The 27,960-nt window shown below is 43.9% G+C and overlaps 1 protein-coding gene across 5 annotated transcripts in view; it reads right to left on the bottom strand.

Annotated features, from left to right (window-relative positions):
* SMAP2 (small ArfGAP2) overlaps window positions 1-24,185 on the bottom strand; it is a 48,713-nt gene extending 24,528 nt beyond the window's left edge. For 2 of the 5 annotated variants that reach the window (XM_013977380.2, XM_005665520.3), the window contains exon 1: window positions 23,641-24,185. In XM_013977380.2, the coding sequence (XP_013832834.1) occupies window positions 23,641-23,743 (103 nt within the window). In that variant the 5' untranslated portion in view covers window positions 23,744-24,185. 5 annotated transcript variants of the gene reach the window in all.

A 27,960-nucleotide genomic window follows, 5' to 3' on the forward strand; every position in this document is an offset into this window, starting at 1 on the left:
ACTTTTTTGCAATTAACTTGTATTACTTTTGTAATGAGAAAAATCAGTACAGATATTTTAGAAACAAAACACAGCCATCCATGGCTCCTTACTGGCTGCGGGATAAGTTGAAACTCCTTAGCACGACAATAAAGCCTTTTAAGAGCTTGTGCTTTGCATGCGATGATAAGCCATCATTCTGAAACGTGGCCTGACTCACACCTCTTTGCCTACACCTTCTTCCTACCAGGAATGGCTTTCTCCCCCATTCCCTGCTTGACAAACTTCAAAATCCAGTCCAATGTCACCTCGTCCATCCATGAGGCCCTCAGTGAAATAAACTTTGACCTTCCTTATGCTAATAGTTCACTGCATGCTTTGCTCTTCCAATACTTAATATCTTATTACAGTTGTTTACAAGTCTCTCTTACCCTAAACAGACTCACAGCTCCAGAAGGCAAGGACCACATCCCTTCATCATTTATCCCGAACACTTAGCACCATGCTTGCAAACAGTATATACAAAATAAATATTTGTTAAAAGAAGTTACGAATTACCAAGATAAAAGTATACAATTTTTTTTCCTGTTTTGCGAAATGAAGGGAGAAGAAGTTTTCAAACACCCTAAAGATAAAGATATTATACAGAACTGGGATTAGGTCATTCTGGTGAGGCTCCAAAGACAGAACTGGCACCAATGAGTAGAAGTTGATTTTAGCACACTCTGGAGAAGAATTTCCTAACGAAGGCTGCGTGAAAACAAACGCAGCACAACCAGCAATGGTGGAATAGCAGTAAGTACCAGCGCTCAAGCAGAGACTGGATGATCAACTTTGAGGGATGGTAGAGAAATGATCCCTGTGCAGTGAGTGGGGAAAACCAGGAGCTTCGACTCCTACGGTTCTATTAGCTGATTGGTAGGAAATTCTTAGGTCTCTCCTGACTGAAATTCAATGGTTCTGAAAAATGCAGTGTGAGATGACCTATGACGATGTTAGGTCTTGATGAACCTAAAAATCTGAAATCAAATTCACTTCATGGAGCCTATGACCGGCACTGAAAGCTGGCTTAAATGTGACAGACACATGAGGGCAAACCTAAACTGGCACACTCTGCTTTGAAAATAGAGGCAAATTTCTCTTGGACTTGGCCTATCATTAACTCCAACATGAAATTTGGGAATCAAAGTGAAGAAGAAGCGGTGTTTGTTTTAAGTACAATTCTATTGCTACTAACTCAGTTCCACCATCACCTCCCTTCAACCCCTGACTCACTACAAACAACACACAGAAACACCAGTGCCATCTGGGAGGAATTAAGTAGGGCTACTCAGAGGTATGTTTACCAGCCTATTTGCAACTACACAAAAGAGAATTCATCTAGTTCCCTATTCCAAAATAACAATAAACTCGACTTCTGTAAGTACAAACATTTTAAGGAACCATGAGACCAAAATGAGAGCTTACTCAATCAACCTTTCCTCTCAGAATGCTCTGCAAGAGAAGTCCCTTTCCATCCGGTCCATCTTGCAAGACTGCTGTTTCCTTCTGTCAAAGAGACACTGTGCACATTTATACACTTGAAAAAAAAACAGAAGTTAAGCTTTTTAAATGTTTGAAACAAAGCAAACTGAAAGATTTCTGAGACTGACTAGAGAATAAAGGGAAATACTGCACCAGGAAGTCTAAAATGGGAAAATGGGAGATGAAGGACTGTTAGAAGTCGCTGAGTCTCACATCCTGCTGAATGCGATCCCTTGGTGCCTCTCAGAAGAGCTGTGGTACTAAGTCAGTTATGTACCATTTCGAAAGGAAGGTCATTCTACCACTGGATGGCACTAAATCGTGGAGATGCCTTGCTTACACTTAGTCCTCTAATCTGCCTTCTTAACCATTTTTACCTCCTGGTGCCACTTCTATACTCTTCCCATACTTATATACAGTAACAGAAAATGCAAGATAATGATCTGGAGATTCTAGCGGGAGAGAGCAGCTTATTCACACATGCAACCAAAGTACAAGCCAGCTGAGTCAACTTAATCTAAGAGGTCAATGACTGAACAGATAGATGTAGCAAACAGATTGCTATGACATCAGCGGAGATGAAGCAAAGCAACACTATCTTCCTATTAGGTAACCAGAAAAAGGAGCTTAGTGAAGTAGAACAGGGCTAAGCACTCACTGATGAAATAATTAGTCGGTCGACATCTAAACTTATTTTAGCAGTTTATTTTATTTTCAAAACTTATTTATTTTTGGAGTTCCCCTCGTGGCTCAATGGTTAATGAATCCGACTGGGAACCATGAGGTTTCGGGTTCAATCCCTGGCCTTGCTCAGTGGGTTAAGGATCCGGCGTTGCCGTGAGCTGTGGTGTAGGTTGCAGATGCTGTTCGGATCCTGAGTTGCTGTGGTATAGGCCGGCGGCTACAGATCCGATTTGACCCCTAGCCTGGGAACTTCCATATGCTGCGGGAGCAGCCCAAGAAATGGCAAAAAAGCAAAAAAAATTATTTATTTTTGGCCATGCCCACAGCACGTGGAAGTTCCTGGGGCCAGGGATTGAATGTGTGCCATAGCAGCAACCCAAGCCACTGCAGTGACAACACCAGATCCTTAACCCTCTGTGCCACAAGGGAACTTCAGCAGTCAATTCTAAATGCCTTTCTCTAAAGACATTAAAGCTGTAACACTAGGAAATCAATAGGGAAGCGGACTGGGGACCAGTGAGAGCAAGGGGACAGACGACATCTTTCTCTGGTTAGCGGCCCTCATAGACAGTGCATCTACCTTGACTTTGATCTGCTCTGGTACCACAAAATTAAATACAACTGAAAAAGCACCTACAGAAAGGAATTAAGTCTAAAACAATAAAACAGCTAAAGGGGCCAGGGCCAAAACAAGGCACATGTCTCTACCTGGCTGTAGCATCTTTCTCAGCTTCTCTATATACTGGCTCTTCACACTCTCTAAAGCCTAGGAAAGGCAGTACTTTCTCTGAACCAGTCCAGTAATGTGCTTATACATACCTCACATCATTTACCTGGCTCCTGCTAGCCACAGAGCTAAAGTTATGGGTTACCTAAGCTATGCCACTAATCAGCGGTATGACTTTAGACAAATCAATTCACTTCTCTGACAGTCAATTTCCTTACCTAGATTAGATTCTTTCTTCCTTTCTTTCCTTCTATTTTGTTTTATTTTATTTTTGCTTTTTAGGGCCACATCTGCTGCAAACGGAAGTTCCCAGGCTAGGGGTCAATTAGACCTGCAGCTGCCGGCCTACACCACAGCCACAGCAACGCGGGATCCAAGCTGTGTCTGCAACCTAGACCACAGCTCACAGCAATGCCGGATCCTTGACCCACTGAGCAAGACCAGGAATCCAACCTGCATCCTCACGGATACTAGTCAGGTTCATTACCACTGAGCCATAAAGGGAACTTCCTAGATTAGATTATTTCTAAAATCTTCCTCTTCTAAAAGATAGTAATAGTATCTCTAAAATTTATTAAACTACTCCAAAAAGACTAAAGGAAGCTATTTAACTTTTGGTAAATGTAGCTCCGCATCAGTCTCATTTTCCTTACTGTATTATCAGACAGTAGGGATTTACTGTGGGTTAGGCTGTAACTCTTCCTTTCTGGCTATCCCAGCAGCTGGATTTATATATACTTAGGTGGTGTTCTGCTAATAAAGAACTACCAATCCAGGAGTTCCCATAGTGGCTCAGTGGTTAACGAATCCAACTAGGAACCATGAGGTTGCGGGTTTGATCCCTGGCCTTGCTCAGTGGGTTAAGGATCTGGCGTTGCCATGAGCTGTGGTGTAGGTTGCAGACGCGGGATCCGCGTTGCTGTGGCTGTGGCGTAGGCCGGTGGCTACAGCTCCGATTTGACCCCTAGCCTGGGAACCTCCATATACCACGGGAGCAGCCCAAGAAACGGCAAAAAGACAAAAAAAAAAAAAAAAAAAAAAAAAAAAAAAGAACTACCAATCCAACCAACTTGTACTATTATTCCTCAGCTCTACTTCCTGGACTACTTCAGAAGGGAAAAACCCAGGTTTGAATTTTTCTGGCTCTGAAAAGGACATTCTGCCACATTATGTTCTGATGACATCACTGCCCCATTCGAAGATATGTAATGAGATCTCCATTGACAACTAAATTCCAAACTTTCACGTGTGGCTTAAATTCTTCCATGATCTGAGCCTTTCGAGAATCAACTCTTATTACTCCTCTTCTCACTTCTATACACCAACGAAAAATCACTTCCCCTTAAAACTGTGTGTACAGCTGCCAGCTGCCATGTTCCTGCCACACAGAGAAATCTGAGCGGGTGACTCCTACTTACAGACACTCAGAGGCCTTTTTCTGATTTGGAGACAAGAGCCCGATTGTGAGACTCCTGGACAAGGTGAGTCCCTGATTCTGAGCAGAGGCCTCTGACTGCCACAGAGATGTAACGATGTCTTTCTGGCCAGTGTTGGAGCAGCTGTGTCGTGCTACTGGTGCACGGCATGAAAGCCTGAGACAAGGCCCAAGCCTCCTGGGGTTTCCCTGGGAGATTCTGGTATGTGATGCTATGATTGTTTTCATAGTAAAGAGCTGATGTATTTTAAGGAGAGGAAAAGAGCCAGTCAAAACATCTTCTTCCTGGGTTAAAGAATCTCATGAAGTCAGTGAGAGGATTAGACTGAGTACACGAGCTGATGCTGCCAGTGGGGGCCAGTCCACTATAAACACTGAATATGGCAAGACTTTATAAATCTAAACAGGTCCACCTCTTTGCTTGAGGATATAGTAGAGTTTTCTGAAAAACAACTAAAAGTGAGCCCGCTGAACTTTCATTTCATGGAGTGCTGATGGCTTGCCTTCAAGGACATACATGATCACTCAAAGGTACATCGACAACTCTCCAGTCCCTAGTGACTGGTGCCAAAACACTCTAAAAGCACCTCAAGAAGAATGTAGAGCAACTTTAGAGGGAAAGAATGGATGGTATGATTGAAAACACTCATTTTTAGGAAAGTCTAGGTTTGCCGTCCCAAGAAGCTGCAAAATGGAGGCAAAGAGTGTGGGAACTAAGGAGTTCCTGATATGGGGCAAGGGGTCAGCGGTGGCATCTTGGGAGTGCTGGGACACAGGTTCGATCCCTGACCCGGGACAGTGGGTGAAGAATCCAGCGTTGCTGCAGCTGAGGCTTAGGTGGCAACTGCAGCTCGGCTCTGGTTCCTGGCCTGGCCTGGGAACTCCAGCTGCCTCGGGGTGGCCAAAAACAGAAAAACAAAAAAACAGAGTGTGGTGACTGAAGAAAAAAATGCTTGAAAACTCAAATACACAGGTGAAATAGGCGGTGAATGATAAAAAGAGCCAGCTATGACAGAAACTGGGCTGGAGAGGATAAATCTCCCTGCTCTCTTTAGAGATTACATGGATGATGGCAATTTGGGGTTGGACAAAAAGAATGGATCAGAAAATGGAGACCACCTAGACTATGAGACGAAGCTGATTCAAAGAAACTCATCCGTGCTGTTAACTTAAATGTTCCCTTAAAAAGGCCTGAGGGAGAAAAGCAAGGAATGTTCTTAAATCAAGTGGAGAAAATCAAATGAAAAAGAGCTTACAAGTCAAAACGAGGAATTTCCAAACTGAGCAGCCCCTTTGCAAGCTGAATATTCAGTTTGAAAGTGAAATTCAAAAGCTTCAGCTGAAACCTCAAATACTGACTGAATTACATCAAGAACAAGTAATCAAACTTCACAGACAGTTAATCAAGGAGGGGATTTATTTACTGCCTAGAAAAAAAGAAGGAACTTCCTGAAGTGTACAGAAACATGAGCAGAAGTGCAACTCCTACAGAAAGCTGGCCAAAGACCTAGAGAGAGAATTGGAAAGAAACACTTCCTTCTATCAAAGATGGATCATGTCCCATGAGGGAAAAAAAAAAAAACCTCAACAAAGTTGGCTGGCATTTCTGGCCACTGAGAGAAAAGCTCAACGAGCTAAGAAAAGAAGTGGTCACAGGAAGACATGAATGGGCTAAGGCAGAGTTCAGATCCCAGCTTTCCCCCAGCGGGGCCTCCGCCCTGCTATTTAGCAAGCAGAGGCCCCAGGGGGTGAGGGGGTGAGGGGGTGAGGGGGTGAGGGGGTAGGGCATTCCCAGGAAGGAGGAGGTTGCACTGTGAGGCTGAGAGAGTGTGTGTCCAGGTTTAAGGCCATAGGAGCCACCTCCTGAATAGCCACGGTCATGGCAGAACATCTGCCTATGTCTTCTCTTCAAAAGTCATTTTGATTTCTCCCTTTTCAGTTAATGGCTGTTAGTCAGTTGATGCTACATTTGCTCTTATAATAATTCCTAAGACAAGGTTAATACAATGCTTAGGAACACATTTCCACTTCCCTGGACTCTCTAGAATTAGATTAACTGCTGTGCTTTGACTGCAATAAAAGATCCTCTATGACTTAAACCATTCATTCAAGTTTGATGTGACCAGGTGGAAACATTGGAAACAATACAGGACATGCAACGAGTTGTTAGTAAAAATCTGTCAAAGTAAAAATATTTATCCCAATAAATTTTGATTTTTTTTTCTTTGTTTCTGTTTTTTTGCTTTTTAGGGCCGCACCCATGGCAATATGGAGGCTCCCAGGCTAGGGGTCGAATCAGAGCTACAGCTGCCAGCCTACACCATAGCAATGCAGGATCCTTAACCTACTGAGCGAGGCCAGGGATCGAACCCACAACCTCAAGGCTACTCATCGGATTCATTTCCGCTTCGCCACATTGGGAACTCTTTGACTGGTTTCCAGAACAATGTAAAACAAAAACTAAACAACACTACCCTCAGTTAAACTTAGTAATATTTTTATTAGTTTAGCCCTAAATTCATAGATTGGGGAACTGACATTTTGCAATTATTAATTTCTTGATGTTTTTTTAACATTTGTTATTCTATTTAGCAAATGCTTTGCTGTGTAAATGTTTTAAAATTTTATGCAGTCAAAATTAAAAAGTTTTCCCTTCTAAAAAACAAACAAACAAACAAACAAACACAACAAGTATGTTCACAGTTCTTGTTAAATAAATGCTCCCATGAGAGCCCAGTATGAAAGCTGGGGTACACAGGACTGGGCCTCCAAGTGAGAAGCTTCTCTCTTTCTGGATAATCTTGAGTTTCGCCTGGAGGATGAGGTCTCTGATTAATGCCAGTAACCTTAGGAAAAGGCCTGGATGCCCATCCACTGAGAAATGAGTAAAGGCGCCCTGAGTGAGCAGCAGCATGAGAAGGCCAGTTTGCTTTATCCCCTGGGTCAAGTTCTCTAGAGAGAAAATTCCTGGTGGTGGGTTCTTAGATAGCACTTTCCACATGGTGGAGGGCCTGGTGTGAAGAAAAGAGAAATCAAGCAAGGTGATTCAGAATCTACCCTGGTCCTAGGAAGCTAAGGCAAAACGACCTCAGGATTACGAAGCAGAACTGGGACCGGGAACAAGTCGAGGTAGGATCAGCAATTAAACCTTCAAAGGGTGACTATTTTTTAGTTTCATATATTTTGTGTTAAGTTTCCCTTTTTGTTCCTCCTTTGTACTCAGAGTTCTGAATGGGGTTAAGAGGGCTAAGGGAAAAGAATCAGGAGTTCCCACTGTGGCTCAGCAGGTTAAGAACCTGACACAGCATCTGTGAGTATGCAGGTTCGGATCCCTGGCCTCGCTCAGTGGGTTAAGGAGCCAGCATTGCCGCAAGCGGCAGTGTAGGTCGAAGATGCAGTTTGGATCCAGTGTTCCTGTGGCTGTGGCACAGGCCTGCAACTGCAGCTCCCATTTGATCTCTGGCACAGGTGCAGTTGTAAAAACGAAAAAAGAAAAAAAAAAATCAAAGGACATAATTTATGTCCACAAGCCAGAGCTTTAGAGCAGAGGCAGCAGTGTGATGAAAGCCTTGATGATCCAGAAGAAGCGCTGAAGGGGGAAAGCGAAGCAGACCACGCTGGGGCCACCTGGGCAACTTTCTGTCTCTACCTGTGGATCATCCTTCCTCAAGTCACATTTTGGAGGCTCTCAGTTTTGACCGATGACGAAAACTGGACTACTTACACCTTCCGGACCAACTTAAGATTGCTCACAAACAGTTAGACATGGGCTATTACTTCTATTTGCAAAACATCATTTTGTGAAAATCTTGCTCCATCTACTTTCCCCATCAAGCCTTTTTTCCTTCCTATTCTGACTCGCATAGTACTTTGCTGTTCCCCAGGGGACACTCATCTAACGATTGTTCTGCTGTTGGGTTTTATACTTGTTTTTATTTAGTAAACTCCTTTAGGTAACAACTGCCTGATTAGTACACTTTTTAAAAACCTAGTATGAGTATTTCTCGTATGTGGACTTGAAATTTGAATTGCTTATTACTCAGCAAATCACACGAAGGTAATTTAAATATCCTACATAGAAAATTAGGAGAAAGGGTATCCTTAATGCTCCTTGTATCCTGGTTAGCCCTAGATATTCTGGCTCTAGCTAATTTCCTCTACACAAAGACCCTGCTTAAAGCATTTATGAATAAGCTAGAAGAGTGGTAGCTCAGGGATGGCTTCTCTGGAAGGGGGAGGGAGGAAATAAAAAATAGCTGCTTTCATCGGGGGCAGGAAGGAGATTATTTCATTAGGAGCTGAACAGTGAGACTATCTCAGTACGAACAATTGTTTGGCTTGAAGGCTCCATGTGGCCAATTACTCCAGCAAAGGCTCAGCTGGAATGGGGCACGGAGCCTGCCAGGACTGAGGGACAGAGACTGACACAGGCTCAAGCGTCTTGATCATGGCTCTGGGATCCCAGAGCATCCCAGTAAGGATACTCACAGAATACACTCCACCCCAGGCAGCACACGGCGTCATTCTGCACCCAACCCGGTCAGGAATGTGAATTGAAAAGAGATGAGGAAAAGAGGGCCCTGGGGACAAAGGTAAAGCAATTCAACCTAAAACCAACACGGGTGGGGAGGGATAAAATAGGAGTGTGGACTTAATATACACACACCACTATATATAAAACAGATGGGCACCAAGGACCCACTGTATGGCAGTAGGCATACAGAGTGGGGAACTATATTCAGCATCTTATAATAACCAATAATGGAAAAGAATCCAAAAAAGAATGGATATATGTATATGCATAACTAAATCACTCTTCTATACACCTAAAGCTAACACAACATGGTAAATTAACTACACCTCAATGAAAAAAAAGTCAAAAATGTAAAAAATGAAATAAATCAACATTTTGTAGCATATAAGGATAAAACCCAGATCCAATCAGAGCTATAGCTGCCGGCCTACACCACAGCTCACAGCAACACCAGATCCGAGCTGCCTCTGACCCACACCACAGCTCATGGCAATGCTGGATCCTTAACCCACTGATTGAGGCCAAGGATTGAACCCGCAACCTCATGGTTCCTAGTCAGATTTGTTTCCATGAGTCACAATGGGAACCCCAAAACCCAGCTCTTATAAGAGAGCCAGTACATTTCAATCAACCTCAGTGGCTAAGAGCAGGCTGGGGAGGGGGGTATAGGGTGGTCTGCTGAGCTAACAACCTGGCAACAGCAAGTGCTCAGAGTTGGCCAGGTGGACCTGATATGTCAAAACTTGACACTATAATTACACTCATTTCCTATCACTCATGACCTCACTTCAGGGAAGAGATGTTAACTCAGTTCTCTAGAAGTTACGGTCTTTGCCCCAGGGACATTTAGTTCTTTACATTTTTAGGTTACTTCCGATAAAAGCCTTAACTTCCTCTTTGCAGCCAATACCTATACAAAGCCTGAAAAAAATGCTGAAGATGCAAGGTGAGCCTGCCCAGTTGGGGGATGCATAACTTCAGAAGCTGCCAAAGAAGGGTGATGGAGCTCTTGGCCAATGAGATTGCTCTTCATCCTCCACCCTCAGGACAGGTAATACGCAGAAGAGGGCCAATATGAAGAAAGGCGTTAAAAACAGCCCACATTCAAAGAGGACCACTCTTCTCCCTCTAGAGCAGTGCTTCTCAAGTGAAGCACTTTCCCCTCAAGGGGCAATGTCAATACCTGGAGACATTTTCAGTTGCCCAAACTGGCAGCAAGTGGGGGTGCAACTGGCCTCGAGTAGGGTAGGCCAGGGATGCTGCTAAATATCCTACACAGGACAACATCTCAACAAAGAAGTACCAAGGTGTAAATAGTGCCGAGGTTGAGAAGTCTTGCTCTAGAGAAAGCATGTTTAAGCCATTTCGCTGGGAGCATGCGAGCTATGAGCATATACCACTCCTGTGGAAAAGCCTCTTCTCTTGTTCTGTAACAAACGATAAAACATGTAGATACAAAATTCCAAAAGTGGAAGGAATTTAAAGGATTATCTAGCCTGACCACAGCTGGAAAATCTAAGGCTCCAAGAGTCCTTTACCCAAGCTCACAGAAGGAAGCATCAGCTGGACTAGAATGAGAATCATCTCTCTACACCCCACATGTGTGTTAGACGGAGCAGATGCTCAACCACAGACACTAAACTGACGTTCTGTTCCTCAGGTCCCCTTTCCTCTTACTTCTCCTCTGCTGCTGGGACACCCACAGCTGAGCTCGTGAGGAAGGCGCATCCACTCCCCTTCCCACCCACTTTCCTCTTCCTCAGAGGAAGCCCAGAGGTGGAGGAGAGGGTAACACACCAGGGTTCAAGAGCAAGTGGCCAGGCAGAACTCGTTTTTCAGTTGTCTAAAGGGACGCTCATGCCTTTCACACAGAGAGAGGCTTTACACAAAATCTTCCGAGTCAGCAAATGAACGCTTGTGCAAGACTACAGACACGTGAACTTCTCCCTTCACGATGGCAAGCAACCTTCCAACACATCAGAGGAGCCCCAACCAGTGGCCAACAGACGAAAATCAGTGCCAGTTTTGTATCCAAACAAGCTAGAGAACTTTCATTTCTAAACAAATAGCAGGATAGAAATGAATTCCGGGGTCAAAGTACAGACGGTGAGTGTGTGGAATGTTAGTCACCGAAACAGCCCCGGCTTAAGGGAGCAGAGTGAAAGGTGGAGATTTGACCTTTCAAAAGAAGACATTCACGACAATGTCTCAAAGCGAGGTGGTTCAGAATCTGGCACCAAGAGGTACAGGTCAGAAGGTGTGGTGCAAGGGGGTGGGCAAAGATGCCAGCCGTGTGGCCAGAAAGTTCCTGCAAAGAAAACATTATGCAGAGGAACCCAGGGCAGGTCTCTAAAGGGAAAAACTGCAGCTTCAAAAAAGCCAAAGCAAGGTTCTTCAAATTAGACAGACCTGTTCCAGCAGGGACACGGAGAGCTTTCAATGGCTGCAAGGTTATTATTAATTTCTACGGCACCTGAGAACAGTGTCTAAATATTTACTCCCGTCCCACGAAAAGGCGAAAGGACTGCTATTTCCGCCTCCAGTTTCACACCCCTGCTACGTTTTCCCCGAGATGATGTGTCACACTAAAACCTCCTACTGAAAGGGCAGAGTACGAGCCTCGTGACCTGCTCCAGCTTTCAGTGTAGCAAAGATGCCAGAAGCACACAAAAGAATGGCACAAAGAAGCAATTACCACAACGCAACCCAGAGATTCACCTGCTCTGCTTCCTGCAATGTCACAGAGCTTCAAATCCCTGAGCTAAGAGTATGAAGGTGACTTTCAGAAAACAAAACAAGAAAGGATTATGATCTAAACGCACGTTACAGAATATGTTCGAGATGGAGACACGGACGCTAGGTGCCACAGGCTGGGCAGTAGTGACAGGTAAACATGGAACCCATCCCTGTCCTCATGGGATTTGCAGCCTAAGGAAAGCCTTGTAAAGCCAACACCAAAACTGGTGGCTGTCAGAACCCCTGCCACCAATGTAGCGCTTCTAGTCCTCCTTCCCAGTGGACCAAACTGAAGGAGGCCTGTGGGAACAACGCAGATGCGAAATCAGTGGCACAACGGTATTTCCAGGTTATCAAGTATATGATGCGGAACCTGCGTGTGAGCTGTAAGAACACATCGCAGCCCATCCCATAAATCTGTTCCTTACAATCAAACCTGGACTCCCTGGCTCTTTGCTCCTTGCCACAAACGTCCACTGCAATGAAGCAGTTCAAAATGACAGCCCCCGCAGCAAGGCCTTGCCTACATGGGCTCAACCCAGAGGACTTCCTGACAACTTTTTAAAACCAGAGGGCCCACATAAGTACTCAACTCTGAACACATAAATAACCCTTCAGCTAACACAGCACAAAAATTCAAATTGTCTCATTATGTTATTACACTGAAAAATTAAAACGCAAATGTCCAACAATTGGACAAGAGATAAGTAATGATACATTCAGACGACGGAATACAATGAAGGAATTTAAATGTTTCTGGTGTCATGAAAAATACTTTTGATAAATGTTAAGGAAAACAATGATATAAAATTATTATAGTATAAGCTGAAGTACAAAATGGATGATAAGGATTATGCGAAATATCTTCTACATTATTATACTTTTTCATATTTTCCAATGATTTTCACCACAAATATGAATAATTTGCACAATGAGAAAAAATAAATTTTTGTTTTTTAAAGAAATAGCATTTTGTGATGTTTAGCTAATAAGACCACTGGTCTGGGAGTCTGTTCCTATGGTAACAAATCTTTTGGTTTTTTTTTCCCATAAATGCATAAGAAGTCTAATGAAACTGAGCCTTAATTTTACTCTGCTCACTATAATGGACCCTTGATTTGAGCTGCTTGTGTCAGGCACCTGTTCACAGATGAGGCTCAAAATCAAGCCAGAAAGCTCAGAGCTGCTGACTGGGAGTCTTCTTGATTCCAATGCAGTATTTAATGACGCTTCCTTTCTGCCACATAAAAGCTGGGACTGTGGAGTTCCTGTTGTGACTCGGTGGAAACGAACCGGACTAATACCCATGAGGATGTGGGTTCCGTCCTTGGCTTCACTCAGTGGGTCAAGGATCCAGCATTGTCACGAGCTGTGGTGTAGGTTGCAGACTCTGCTCAGATCCTGAGTTGCTGTGGCTGTGGGTTAGGCCAGTAGCTACAGCTCTGATTTGACCCCTATCCTGGGAACTTCCATGTGCCTCGGGTGCAGCCCTAGAAAGCAAAAAAAAAAAAAAAAGCCGGGAATGTTAATATAGTGCTCACACTATAGGAGAGACCTTTTCTCAAAATTCTCCTCGGTCTGAAAGGGTTCTTCTAACCCAACTACTCATGCCTACCTTCAGAGAGACAAAGTCCGCAGCTCCAAAAAGCTATTCTTTCAATACAAACGCTTTCAACATTAGCAGAAGAGCCTGAATCTTTTCATTCTTTCTTTCTCAAATCAGCTGTCACACTTACATTGGTTTCCATGAGCCCCATTGTTTCCAGCTATTTTGAACACAACATCATGATAAGAACAGGGAGTTTCCTTCCTATTTCTCATCAGAGGGTTTGGGTCAGTTACAACCCGAGTGGTAAAGTATCGAGAAAAGATACCAATGCCCTCTCCCTCACCAGCTTTATACTGCAGCATAAAATGTAACCGGATCAAAAAGAAAATCCTGTAAGAAATCATTGTTAAAGGGCATAAGAATAATGGCCATCTATAACAATATTAAAACAAAATTTTTAACTCAAGCCTTGAGAACGAGAGAACTTATTTCTACATATCTATACACACACAGTCGGGGGACTTCCAGTAAGATAAGAAAAGAGGAAGAAGTCAGAATTTACTTCGTGTGCACTTCAGGAAGTAGCACTGCAGGATTAACATGCAAACCCACATCTACAGTAAGCTCTGCAGTAGAGGCCTGGGGATTTACGGCCTTCCCATCACTAGCAACTGCTTCCAAAGACTGTGGCTAATTGGAGCAGAGGGAAAGAAAAGGTGCTTTATCTTCTCACATCTCTGTGCTGGGACAGGCTTATCAGCTAGAGCTGAGTAGGTCTCTCTTCCTCTTCTGTTTGCTTTACTATTTTCAGGACATCATAAAACGAGAAAGTTACACATTTGACTTTTGGGTGAGAAGAAATAGCACAGGATCTAGTTCTCATTGCTTCCGATTAAGACATTTCTTTTTGAAAGTTTTGACTTGAAATTAAATAAGGATTAACAAAGCATTCTCCGAGTGGACTTATGAAATCCAGTACTTCCTAAATAAACCATATCCTATAGATATTTAAAGAGCAGACCAGAATATCCGTAGGCAGTAAGAGGGCTATGGTCAACAAAAATAGTCAGAGAACTACTTGACATTTTGCCTGAAAATAAAAATGGGCAGCAAAGAAAAAAAAAAAAAAATCCCAGCAATATGTTACAAAGGGGGGTAATAAAAATCCTCTCACCACCCAGCAAAATGGTACAAAGGTGGGATTCCAGGGCAAGTTCCAGCCACAAGGGAGGGAGCAAGGAGGTTAAGCGGGGGGTGGACAAACTGAAGACAACCACCAAGGCACCCTTATGCTGAGGGACGGCCACAGCTGAGGGCAGATCTGGCTCCTCTCTGGGGTTTCCGCTGGGAAGGGATCTGCAGTTCAGCCATTAATGGACCAGCATCCACAAAGCCTGTGGGGAAATATAGGCTCCAGAAGAGCGGGGTAGGGAAGGAAAAAGTTTGGAAAACAGTAGGGAAAAAAGTTTGGAATTCAGTAGGGAAATATTGTACTTATTAAACATGAGGCTTCAAAAATGCACCTCTTAGGGTGACATGGACTGGCTGGGAAGAACTGGTACTCTGGGAAGCAGGCATTGAACAGTACCAAATTACAGTTTTAATTACATCTGTGAATTACAGTAGTACCTGTGAAGAGGAAATTAATTTTTGGAGAAAAAGAGAAAAACAATGAAACCTTCGCCATTTTTACCATTGATAACTTTACTCAATCAGAATCTCTTCTCTGTAGCTTCTGTGGAAAATAACAGCCTAAAAGCAAAAAAACTCACACTCCACTGAAAACCCTTGCTGGCCTAGTTCCACCAATTCCATTAATGTGGCAGCAGCCCAAAGGCAGGTGACCTGATTGACAAAAAAAGCACTTCTAGAAAGTGCTAAGCTTGTATCACATAACTCATTAAACACTTTACAATCAGGAAGAAAACTAGTAGCAACAACTTGAGAAGGCTGTCTTTAAATAGAACAGTAGCAATCTTCGAAATGAGACAAAATACTTCTTGGGTCCAGTGTAGAAGACAGTACATTCAGGGACCTCACGTTTCTCCCTCACTCTAACCTATCGGAAGGTTTTGGGGGTGGTCAGGGAGGGAGAGACAAGCCTATACAACTGTTTAAAAAGATATGTGGCACACACAAAAAAATTGGCTCCACCTTAACAATCAAAGAAAGTCTAATCTGTACCATGTTTTAAAGCTGCACTCCTGAAAATTCTCTCTGTACAGCTGAAATGTTACTGACTCAAGTCTTTAGCTGTAGATGGGCAAGTTCAATGCATACATACCATGCCTAAGGCTTCCGAGAATTAACAGGGTGGGAACTTATTTTCTGAGTATCCAAACGATAAATTGCTCCTGTCAGAGACCAGAAGTCAAATACAGATTCCACAGAGACCAACAATCTAATTCTACAGGCAGTGACTGAGTTGTTCCCTTAGTTCCCTGGACTAATTATTGTTTCAGCAACAGCTAAGATCCTTTAGAAGCACAGAGATTGCATCTGCCTGAAAACCCTTCTTATTGCTTGTCCAAAATAACTCAACTGCGTACTTATGAGGAGAAAGAATTACATCTTGGGGATTTTTTAAAGTCTCTTTGCGCCTCTGCTTGTTTCAGTGTGGATCCTACCTACCCTTGCTCCCCTCGATCACAGAGAACTACATCTCCCAGGCTCCCCTGCCAACTGATTTTTGGGTAAGTTCCATCTGTGGGAGGCACTGATAAGGGTAAGAGGCAGGAGAAGGGGGCGGGAGGGAAGCCAGGGCAATGCTATCTTACTTGGTCTGAGTTCCAGCTGCCACCAGACAGCTCTTCTTTCCAAGCTTCTAGCTCACAGCAGATGGCTCAGGCTTGTGGCCTTTGGTGATACCAGCACCTTCCAATTTCTTCACAGGCATAGGAGCTCCCAGGTGTTGCCAATCTCTAGGGTGTCTCTCCAGCCTCCTAACCTTCTTGGTTCTTGTATCACCTGTGTGATCTGCTCCATATTAAATTCCCTCTACTTGACCATCAACAGTGGTTTCTGTTTCTCTGAAGGGTCCCCAACTTTAAAATTTAAAACTTATCTTTCCTAAGAATTACACAAATATGCAGATAACCTATAAAAGATTACTTCTAATAAGAAAGAATTTATGTCATTCAAACAAATATTTACTGAGAGCCTGATCTGTGCCAACCACTGCCTGAGACGCTGGGAATACTACAGAGAACAAAACAGGCACAAACCCCCTACCCTCCTGGAGCTTGCATTCTAGTAGATGAGTTAACTGTGGCAAATTACCATTTTAAGAAGTTAACTAGTATAGAGGAATTCCGTCATGGCTCAGTGGTTAACGAACCTGACTAGTATCCATGAGGACACGGGTTTGATCCCTGGTCTCACTCAGTGGGTTAAGGATCCGGCATAGCTGTGAACTGTGGTGTAGGTCCCAAACGTGGCTTGGATCCCATGTGGCTGTGGCTCTGGCATAGGCCAGCGGCTACAGCTCCGATTTGACCGCTAGCCTGGGGACCTCCATGTGCCCAGGGTGTGGCCCTAAAAAGATTAAAAAAAAAAAAAAAAAAAAGGAGGAATTTGGTAAAAGTGGATTAACTTCAAGGTGTTCTACTCCAGCAGTCTTGGTACCCCCTCCTCATGGTGCGCTGTCATGTTCCAGGGGCCAATACAGGCCTTCTTCAAAGTTACTATCTACTTAAACTGGACACTTGCTCAAACAGAAGTCTAGCTGTGATACGGATTTAAGCAGACACAATAACAAAAGTTAGGCATTGTATGCTTAGAACGTAGAACACGTGTGTTTTCCGCAGATTCCTGTTGGCATCTTTTTCGCGGGGGATGTCATTTGGAGGAATTGAGTCTAAGTCCATTTGATAAGTCACTTTACCTCTTCCCCGTGGCACAGGCAGATTCCAACATGACATACAAAGGCAGTGGCAATGTATATAACGAATGCAGGGTCGTGGTCTCCAACTGCATGGCATTATTTCTGAGATGGAATTTTCAGGCAGAACAAAAACAGACAATGACTCATGTGGTGAGCAGTTATATAGACAACCGTGCCCAAGAAAGCTGCCACCTACATACAATGACATCAGATGAAAAAGGCAGAAAGAAGATAGTTTTCTGATTTATTTAAAAGCAAAAGACTTGCTGAAAACTGTCCCAAGAGGTGTGGCTGCAGCTCCCTGTTTAGACATCCTAAGCCCTGAGCAACCCAAGGGCACACATCAAACATTCAACACCCTTAGACGGCTTGAGTGTGAGAGCACGCTCAGCCCCAACATCAGCATCATCAACCCCAGAAATGGCATGGTATCTATTACTGGCATTTCACTAGACTTTGCTAAGATAATTTAATGAACTCATGAAGGTCAACGTCCATGGAGCTCTAGTGGGCACAATACTAGATCTTCCTTCCTACTCAGCAGTTAGAAAGCATTTCACGTTTGCAATTATTTATAATTCCATTTGAGTAGCAGATGGACTTCCAATACAACGGATTTCTTACACAACAGGGCGTCTACAGCATATTCATAATCTCAATGCCATAGAGCAAGCCAACTGCAGAGCTCGAATTTTAACCTTGCAGGTCCCTGCCATCCCCACACACTGTCAGAACACACTACAGAATCGCGCACACACAGTCCGGCACATCTTGGAACCTTTGCACATTCTGTTTCCTCTGCCTGGAATGCAAAGTCCCCTAAATTCACCTGACGACATCATGCTTATTTCAAGACATAGCCTACTGGTCTCTTTGAGCTATGACTTTCTGAGGCCGAATTGCTTGCTTTCTTCGGTGCTTTCATTTCTCCCTGTACACAATGCCACTACGACGATTACTGCTTTGCATTATTTATCGGTTTACACATCTGCTTCCCTGTTCGATTTATAAAATCCCTGAGACCAAAGACCCTCTCTTTTAATCTACATATCTCGGTACAGTGTCTGACACAAAGTAGGTGCTGAAGGACTATTTTCTGAATGAATATACCTAGTGTGGGATTGCATTCTCAAACTGGCAGAGTTCCCCTTAAAAGTTACAGCATTCTCTACTCTAAACCACCGCCACAGAACATTTAAAGGACAAGGAGAAGGAATAGGAAAGTACCTCCCAGGGAACAGGTTTAATAAGTTTATACTAAAAGACAGTCTTGGAGTTCCCGTCGTGGTGCAGTAGTTAACGAATCTGACTAGGAACCATGAGGTTGTGGGTTTGGTCCCTGCCCTTACTCAGTGGGTTAATGGTCTGATCTGGCGTTGCCATGAGCTGTGGTGTAGGTCGAAGACACAGCTCGGATCCCGCGTTGCTGTGGCTCTGGTGTAGGCCGGAGGCTACAGCTCCGATTCGACCCCTAGCCTGGGAACCTCCATATGCCGAGGGAGCGGCCCAAGAAATAGCAAAAAGACAAAAAAAAAAAAAAAAAAAAAGACAATCTTAAGGGGGACTTTGATCAATTACTTTCAGTAAAACTGTGTCATCCTAACCATGACTGTCAGAGTTAAGGTGCATTAGCTCTAAAACCCAGCTCACGGCAACACCAGATCCTTAACCCACTGAGTGAGGCCAGGGATGGAACCTGCATCCTCATGGTTACCAGTCAGATTCGCTTCCGATGCGCCACAACAGGAACTCCAAGAAAAGAGTGTTCAACACATAGAGACAGAAGCAAAACTCCTGATGTTGTCCAATCTGATGGAATTTTACAAAACCTCTGAAAAGGTGTCGTGGATACAGCTAAAATAATTAAAAATTGATAGGAGTGTTCCTGTTTTAAGGAATGATATTTAACAAGCCATGACTTAGCTATTGACAGAAAACAAATGTAAAACAAAGCCAGAGACTAATTTACCACAGTTAAAATTTAGAAATAATATTCTAAAATTTCTACACAAAGATTCCCTGGTCTAATTTTTCATACAACTTTGAAGAGGCAGGAAACATCCACAGACCATCCTCCAAGGTCCCATAAAGTACATTTGCAAAAATGCTAGGACCCCTTTTTTAGGAAGTGGCTTTGGCTTAAAAACTAGGGAATTACTGGGTGAGTCGTTCTAACTGTGGCTTCCAGTAACCAGAGCATTTAAGGGAATAAAGTAAGAAAATAGGTGAAATAAATAAGATCAGCAATGGTAATCATAAATAATGCTTATATCTGTGTAACACTTTAGCTTAAGAGGCATTTTTCTTTTTCAAATGAGGAGAATTAAACGGAGACAGTTAGGTGGCATGCTGAAGGTCCCAGAGCTAAAAGAAGCATGGAGTTTCTGTTGTGGCTCATCAGGTTACGAACCCGACTAGTATCCATGAGGATGCAGGTTCAATCCCTGGCCTGGCTCAGTGGATTATGGATCCAGAGTTGCCGTGAGCTCTGGCGTAGGCTGGCAGCTGCAGCTCCGGGATTCAACCCCGAGCCTGGGAACCTCCATATGCTGTGGGTGCGGCCCCACCCCCAAAAAAAGCTAAAAGAAGTAGAGGAGAGGAGTTTAACTGGGTGTCCAACATCAAGTCTATAGCTCCTACTGCTACTCTGATTCCTTTCCACCTGAAAGGTGAGCTTACATGTGCTATGGATGGGCCTAGGACACTTTCTAAGGGGACTTCAGCGACAGCAGATGTTTCCAAATCACTTAAGCACGTCTTTCAACTTAGTCCCATCCTTTATGTGCACAGAGAGGGCCTCTTCGTGCCCTCCGAGGGATACAGCTGACTGAAAGATGCAAGGTGCCGTGACCTGTGGGTAACATGCTGCTCTTTGCACAAAAGTATATACTTTGCAAAGGTATATACTTAAATGCAGTTGTCTGTGCATACACTAGCTCTTAAAAGTCACATACAAAATTACCAATGGTGGTTACTTCCAGAACCACTGGAAAATGGCGGCTAAGGAGCCAGGACCACAACTTTTCACTGTGCATATTCCCTTTCGAACCTTTTGAATTTTGAGCAACATGAAAGTGCTACCTTTTTCAAAAAGTGAATCTAAATTTAAGAACATAATGGGAGTTGGAACAAAGGCAGTGGTCAGGTGACTGAGGCGAAACATTTCAGAGGTAAGATGCAGCAGAAGAATTGAGAAGTAAAAACTTATTACAAAGTTTCTATCAGATTCCAGAATTCCATGTGGTTTCACAGTCTGAAGTAAATATTCCTCAAAACCATCAGAGCTCTTCCATTCTAATTCTTTGCTCATTAAATGGCTCTCAATTTTTCACCAATCTTGATACTGAGAAAGGAGTGTCCCAATAGTAGACCCAAGTATTCAGGTCATCAGAAAGGCAGATCCTTTCATGATAAATAAGATAGTGTCCAGTTTAAACCAGTCTCTGAAAAGGTTAATTAGAAGTTATTCCAAGCACACTGATAAAATACAGAATTGCAGAGCTAAAGGCTAAACCTTGAACCAGTACAATCCCACCAACGGTCCATCCAAAAATGGGACCGGGACTCAACTTGGGAGAATTAACCATTAACGTCCCTGAAATTTTCAGTTTGTCCTCTGCATAAGTCAGTCCAAAATTTTACCCTAAAGGTCACAATAACTTAAGGGCTTTGGGTGATGAAACCACATCTTTCAGCCTAAAGCAAGTCACAGTATTTTTTTTTAAAGGCAGTACCAAAGCAGCCTCGTTCCCACACAGAAATTACTTCAGTGCCTTTACCCAGAAGGGGTAGAGTGAGTCTTATGCTAAAAAAAGTTTAAAAACCCCAGGACCAACAAAACTTGTATCACACAAAAAAGAACACATGCTTATCCTCTGTTCTGATGTTCAAATTACATATTTAAAGATATTATCATTCTTAAATTGGTGAAAGACTTTCTTAAAAAGAGTCATTGCCAGAGTTATTTTGAAACATTACAAAAATATCTGCTCAGAGGTCCACAGTTCAGGGCGACGTCATCTGATTTCATATGAATGGATAAGCAGTCACCCACCAGGTCCCATACAATTAAGTTATCAATTTTCTAAGCAAGAAAGGACACCAGACATACACATACATACTTAAATCCACATCTTAGCCTACAATTTTAAAATTCCTCCTCCCACTAAATGTATTTTTTACATGCTAGCAGGTAACTTAATCTGCAGGTGCAAGGGTCTCTCCCTTCCAAGATCCGATAAGTTGTCCACATGATCATGACAACAATCAAAATTAGGAAAAAGGAGTGGAAAATGAAGGAGAGGCCTTGAAAGAGTGGAAGGGGCCTGATTAACTCACAGATTAATAAACTGAGGCCAGAACAAACTTTTTTTTTTTTTTTTTTTTTTTTGCCTTTTCTTGAGCATATGGAGGTTCCCAGGCTAGGGATCTAATCGGAGCTGTAGCCACCGGCCTACGCCAGAGCCACAGCAACGTGGGATCCGAGCTGGTCTGTGACCCACACCACAGCTCATGGCAACGCTGGATCCTCAACCCACTGAGTAAGGCCAGGGATCGAACCTGAAACCTCATGGTTCCTAGTCAGATTCGTTAACCACTGTGCCACGACGGGAACTCCGAGAACAAATACCTTATTTAACTGAACTGAAAGACAACTGATGGACACACTGTCATCTCATTTTTAATACAATGGCCAAAGTCACTGAAGCCACCAAGCCAAAAGGTAAAACTAATTTGTGAAGAGAAATTGTTTCAGGAACCAGGATTCTATTGCCAAGAGCCGTTAATAAAGTTTACAAGCCAGCAGTCACTAGCTCTCATTAAGATTTAATTTACTAATGTTTCATTACCTGATCCCCAGTAATTCTGTTGATAAAGAGCAATGGAAAATTTGGAGGAAGAACTGATGAATCAACCTCTCTCCCATGTGCTATGTTTTATTGGAATATGAGTAAGATAAGAGTGGTATGCAAAACGGGGCTGCAGTGGCACAAAGCATCAAAATGGCATCTGACTCCCCTAATGTAGCAATGCTCTCTCCAGTGGGTTGTTTCACTGTGACTCAAGATCTGTCAACTGAGGACACAAGGGAATTTGAGTAAAGCCAAGAGATATACTCCTAAATTTTAAACCAAATCTTTCACTAGATCTAGCACAAGATCTCACAAGAGTCCACGAGAGACAAAATGAACCTACTTAACATAAACTGATTCCAAAACTCTTTTAAAAATGAATTCTTGCCAATGAATTTAGGAAAGAAGTCTGGGGACCTGCTTTCCTAATGGCACATGCCATTTGTCTATGGGGAAAGGGCACTAAAATATACTATAAAGCGTCCTGATCAATGTCTCTCTCCCCGATCTCCTTACATAACCTATTTCTCTAAAATGAAAGGTAATTAAGTGAAAGCATCAATTAAGCATGTACTTCCTTTCTCAATGTTGATAAATACAAATACATCTGAATCTTTGTTCTGCACTATATGTCCAACATGCTACATGGCAAACAACCCAGGCAAATCCACTGCATTACAAACAAAAGTAAATTAATATAGCTCCCAAAATGCATCCCTTTCTACTCAAACCAAAAGGAAAAGAATCTTCCCAACTCCAATTATATTCCAAAGAATTCGGAAAGAAAATGAGGAAACAAAATATTTATCGTCTATAAATTGAGTGTAAACATTTCACGAATAACCAAGCTTTCCTAGCATACTGATTTGTAATTGTATCAAATCCTGAATCTTTGAGGGCACAGAAAACAAAGACTAAATGGCTCTGACAATCTACAATGATCACATTTCCCCTTAGAAGGGTGGCTGCCCTGGAAGCAACAAATTCGAAGCATGCTTTGCTTCCTTCTCAGCACTGATTAAACCGATCCTGCACTACAGCCACAATCTGCTAGTTTCTGCCACCACACGCACATCAGGCCTCCAACACACTGCACAAGCCAGGGCTAGGCTGTCTAGAAATCCGCACTGTGTCACTGCACAAGGCAGTTTCCCCTCCACACATCCAGAAAGAGGAAAGCCACCTAAGCACTGTCAGATCTCAGCAAGGCTGTAAACTGACGGAAGGAGCTGCTAACCAAATAGCAGTCAGCAACCCTCACCTCCTTAAAATCATTTAAGCAGTTTTTCTCACCGTCATCTCCCTTCCCTCCTCCCCCTTCCTCCCCTCTCTCTCGCGCTCTCTCTCGCACACACACACACACACACACACCGCACACACCACTCACTGCAGTTCATCCCCAGCTTTGCAAGCAGAAGGCTGTGAACTCCCGGCTGCCTCTGGACTGACAGTCGGCCCAGAACTCACTCACAGCCCTGAAATACAGACATTCTCACCTGCACACACCACGCCACTTCCACCCCCACCATCACCGCCCCCCACAGTCGCCCTCGCAACCTCTCCCCACACCAATGCCTGCGCTGCAGAACACCTAGAAGCCTCTTCAGCAAGGCTAGCACGCGTTACCATTTAGAGGATCGGGGCCACCTAAGCTCCAGAGACCTCTTCCCACCCAGTCCGCCTCCCCGGTTCCGCCCGGAGGCTGGACCCCTCGCCCGCCGGGAGGGATGCTCTACCTTTAGACTGGCAGTCCGCACAAAACTTGTTATCCTCCTCCAGCAGCAGGTTGGCCAGAACCGCCTGATACCGATCCACGTCCTTCACCGATTTGCCCGTCATGGCCAGGGTGCCGGCGGGGGCAGAGGGCGACGCGCCCTCCGAGCCCCCCAGAAACCCTTGCCTCAGTCCGGAGGTGAGGACTCCCGGTCCCCGCCCAGGGGCACCTCCTGAGCGGGGGAGAGCCCTCTCCCCTGGCCCGGCCTGGCGCCCCTTCTCCCCTCAGCCGCGCCCGACCCCCGCTCTGCAGCCCCTCAAGGCGGCGCCCCCTGGCGGGCTTAGGGAAAGGCTCGGGTCCCGACCGGGCTGCGGGACCAGACAGGAACCCTCACGCCAGGCAAGGGGGGCTCTCGGGTTTCCTGAGTGCCGGGCGCAGAGACTACCCCCCGGCCTGCCTGTCCGCGGGCAGAGTCCAGCGCCTCGGTTTCCCTGGCAGCTGCCGCCTGCTCGGGCACCACCTCCGCCGCCTACTTCCGGCAGCTCTTCCTCTCCTCCTCCACCCGGCTCAGCCCGCGCATGCGCCCCGCCCCCACCGCTTCGGACTGGGCGCTTCCCTCCTCTCCGCCTCTCAGGAACCAATCCGGGCAGAAGGGAGGGGCGGGGCTTGGGTTGGGCGGAGGGAGGAATGGCCACGCCCCTTGCATGTCCTTGGAAAAGAATGAATGGAGCCGGCGGAAAGGGAGTGGAGGGATTGGAAGAAAGTGAGGAAAACAGCAATTAACGTTTGCTGAGCTCTTACTATGTGCCAGGCGCTGTGCTAAGCGCTTTATATGAATTATCCCAATATAATCCTCAAAAACTCTCTACGAGTTAAATATTTGCCGTCCTTACGTAACCTGGGAGATGTGAAATACTCCAAAGTCCCCCAGGTAATTCTTTACTTCAACAGCCAAAAAGAAGGGCCCAAGGTTCTAACCCAGGGTAAGCGACATGACAACCACCCCAAATGTTCAGAGGATTCTGGTCCCCTCTCACTTGGAATGCCTGCTCCTTTTGAATTCTGGGTCCCCCGGTTCATTAGCGCTCCTCTTGTGATGACCAACATCTTTAGACATCGTTTCGCACGTCGCCTAGACATTTTCTGGTTTCATTCCTAAATCCTCCCCAAATAGTGCAGTTTTGTGCAGCAGACCTTTGCTGAAGGTTATTTGGGGAGGCGGGGTGGAGAGGAGGGGTGATGACAGTAAAACACGGAATAAGTAAACACTTTGAAATGATCATTCAACCTCATTGTCCAAAGCCACCCTTACTAGGTAGTGTTAGTAAGTACAGAATTTTTCCATGGCTGTCCTTTTCTTTAGGGATCCTCCAGCCCTCTAGCAAATGTTCTCATTCACTCATTCACTTAGCAGATTGTCACTGAGAAACTTTCTGTGTGTGCATGTGTGTGTCTTTTTAGGGCTGCACCCACAGCATATAGAGCTTCCCAGGCTAGGGGTCAAATCGGAGCTGTAGCCACCGGCCTACACCACAGCCACAGCAAAGCCAGAGAGAAGCTGCATCTGCGACCCGCACCACAGCTCACAGCAATGCTGGATCCTTAACCCACTGAGTGAGGCCAGGGGTCGAACCCACCTCCTTATGGACACTAGTCAGATTTGTTTCTCCTGAGCCAGGCTGGGAACTCCCTGAGAAACTTCTAGGTAGCTGGTAATGTACTAGGGGAGAGGGAACAACGTGATTCAGTTAGAGGTTTTGAAAGGTCACTTCGGGAGTTCCCTTGGTGGCCTAGAGATTAAGGACCCAGCATTGTCACTGCTGTGGCGAAGGTTCGATCCCTGTCCTGAGAGCTTCCACAAGCCACAGGCACAGCTGGGGAGAAAAAAATCCACTCTGGGTGCTGGGGGAAGAATGGATCAGGGAAGCTGGTAGGACCAGATGCTCAGGGCTCTCATCTCTAGTGACAACTCTCATCTTTTTACTTCCTCCCAACAACAGGATGCCCTCAAAACTTTCATCAGAGAAAAACTAAAATTTTCTGTTACTTTACTAATCAAAACAATTGGATTCTCTGTCTAAATCTCTTCCCTTCTCAGCCACATCAAGGAGATCTGACTTTCTTAAACACATTAAGTTCATTAAGGTATTTTTTGTAAACAAAGGCTCAGTTCTTTCTCTAGAAAGAATTCTGCCTTCATCCTAGGCCAGTTTTCTCAATCTATATCCCATTTGTAATAATTTTTCTTACTTACTTAACTTCTCTTACTTTAACATCTATTTTACAAATGAGCAAACAGAGACTTAGAATAATAACCTCTTTCATCTGGTGAGTAGAAGAGCTTGGATTTTTAACCTAGATCTCTATGATTCCAGAGCCTTAGTACTGTCAGAGTTTTTGTTTATATTATCTGTTATAATCCTCAGAAAATCCCATCAAGATAGGTATTACCATAAAAATTTTTCAAAAAATTATGAAACAGAGTCTCAAGTTGATGAAACTCAAGATTACCCAGTTAAGTGGAATGATTAGGAGCTTGGGGTTAATAGAGCCAGACTATTGCCTTTGGAATGGATAAGCAATGAGATCCTGCTGTATAGCACTGGGAACTATGTCTAGTCACTTATGACGGAGCGTGATAATGTGAGAAAAAAGAATCTATACATGTATGTGTAACTGGGTCACCATGCTATACAGTAGAAAATTGACAGAACACTGTAAACCAGCTATAATGAAAAAAAGAAAAATCATTATATATATAAAAAAAGATTACCCAGGTAATTGTGATAATTGTGCCTTGGTTCAAGGTCTTCTCATCTTCATCCCTTCACCATGCAAATAGCTTTACTGCCTTAGTCTAACCCTAGTTAAATTGATCCTTCACCCCACTCTTTGGAGAGAGATTTCTAATTGGAAAATCTGGTTGAATTACTCTCTCCTGCTTAAAATCCCTTTAGTGGCTCTTGAAGTCTGTGACAGTGCTTGTCAAAATTTCCCATTTAGAGCAAGATTGCCTAGTCTAGTGACCCAGACTGTGGGGTCAAAGTAACTGGGTTTAAATCCTGAGCTTACCACCTGTGTGGCTTTTATCAGGTAACTGAACTTCTCTGCCTCAGTTATTTCATCTCTAAAATGTGAATGATAATGATTGTAAGCCTGTTTCATAGGATTTTTGTGACGTTTTGCCGAGATAATGCCTATAAGATATTTAGAATGGCTCTTGGAACATAGTGAGTGATAGACAATTAATGCTCTTTGGTAAATATTTCTGGCTTTCTTCCTTCTGGGTACATGGTAGCATTTTATTTCCTGGTGCTCTTATGGTTACATATGGCCAATGAGTTTGAGCAGAAAGGATATGTGTCACTTCGTGCCTGACGCATTTATTTGCTGCTTTGAGACACCTCAGATTCTGTTTCCCTCTGGCATGGAAACCATCCACATTCAAGGTGATGGTTGTCTTAGTTCAGGACAGCATGATGGAATACCATAGACTGGGTGACTCATAAACAGAAATTTATTTCCTGCAGTTCTGGAGACTGGGAAGAACAAGATCAAGATCAAGGTAGTCAAAGGGGCAGCAGAGCTCTCTGGGGTCTCTTCTGTAAGGGCACTAATCCCCCTCATGAGGGCTCCATCCTCATGACCCATTACTTCCCAAAGGCTCAACTTCCTAATATAGTCACAGTAGGTGGTAGGATTTCAACATCTGAATTTTGAGAATTATGGACTTAAACGTTCAGTCCATAACTGAAAATAATAGCTCTATTATCCTAAATTCCTGAGTAGCTGATAAGTGAAAGCCCTCTGCCAACCCATAAAGAATGTGTAGCATGAGCAAAAAATAAGCCTTTGTGTTAAGCAAGCCACTAAATCTTGTTTGTTTAAACATAGCCTATCCCAATGGATACATCAAATATGAACTGCTCGGATCTCGAGTTGCTGTGGCTGTGGTGTAGGCTGACAGACGGAGTAAATCAAGAAAAAGTGAAACACCAAATCCCCCAAATAGATCACTCAACAGGGAAAAGACAGAGGTTATTCCCAGAGTGATGGTGAAGGGGAATTCCAGGGTATGCTTATATAGTGCAACGACTACCCCAGATTGGAGCAGTAGAACAGAAATGTTAGAATGGCCAGTGCCAAGAAAAAGAAAGTTTATAGATTAGCGTATGTGCTGGAACTAAGAAAATATTCTCTTCTGCCAGAGGGTATGAATTAATTATAGAATTCATAGCAAATTAGGCAAATAAAAAATGGAGCAACCATTGACTCTGGAGGGGAAAAAAGCTCAGCCAAAAAAAAAAAAAAAAGTAATCAGTGAATACAAGACTCTGCTGTC

Source organism: Sus scrofa, chromosome 6 (assembly GCF_000003025.6).
Source record: "Sus scrofa isolate TJ Tabasco breed Duroc chromosome 6, Sscrofa11.1, whole genome shotgun sequence".
In the NCBI taxonomy this organism is placed as follows: Eukaryota; Metazoa; Chordata; class Mammalia; order Artiodactyla; family Suidae; genus Sus; species Sus scrofa.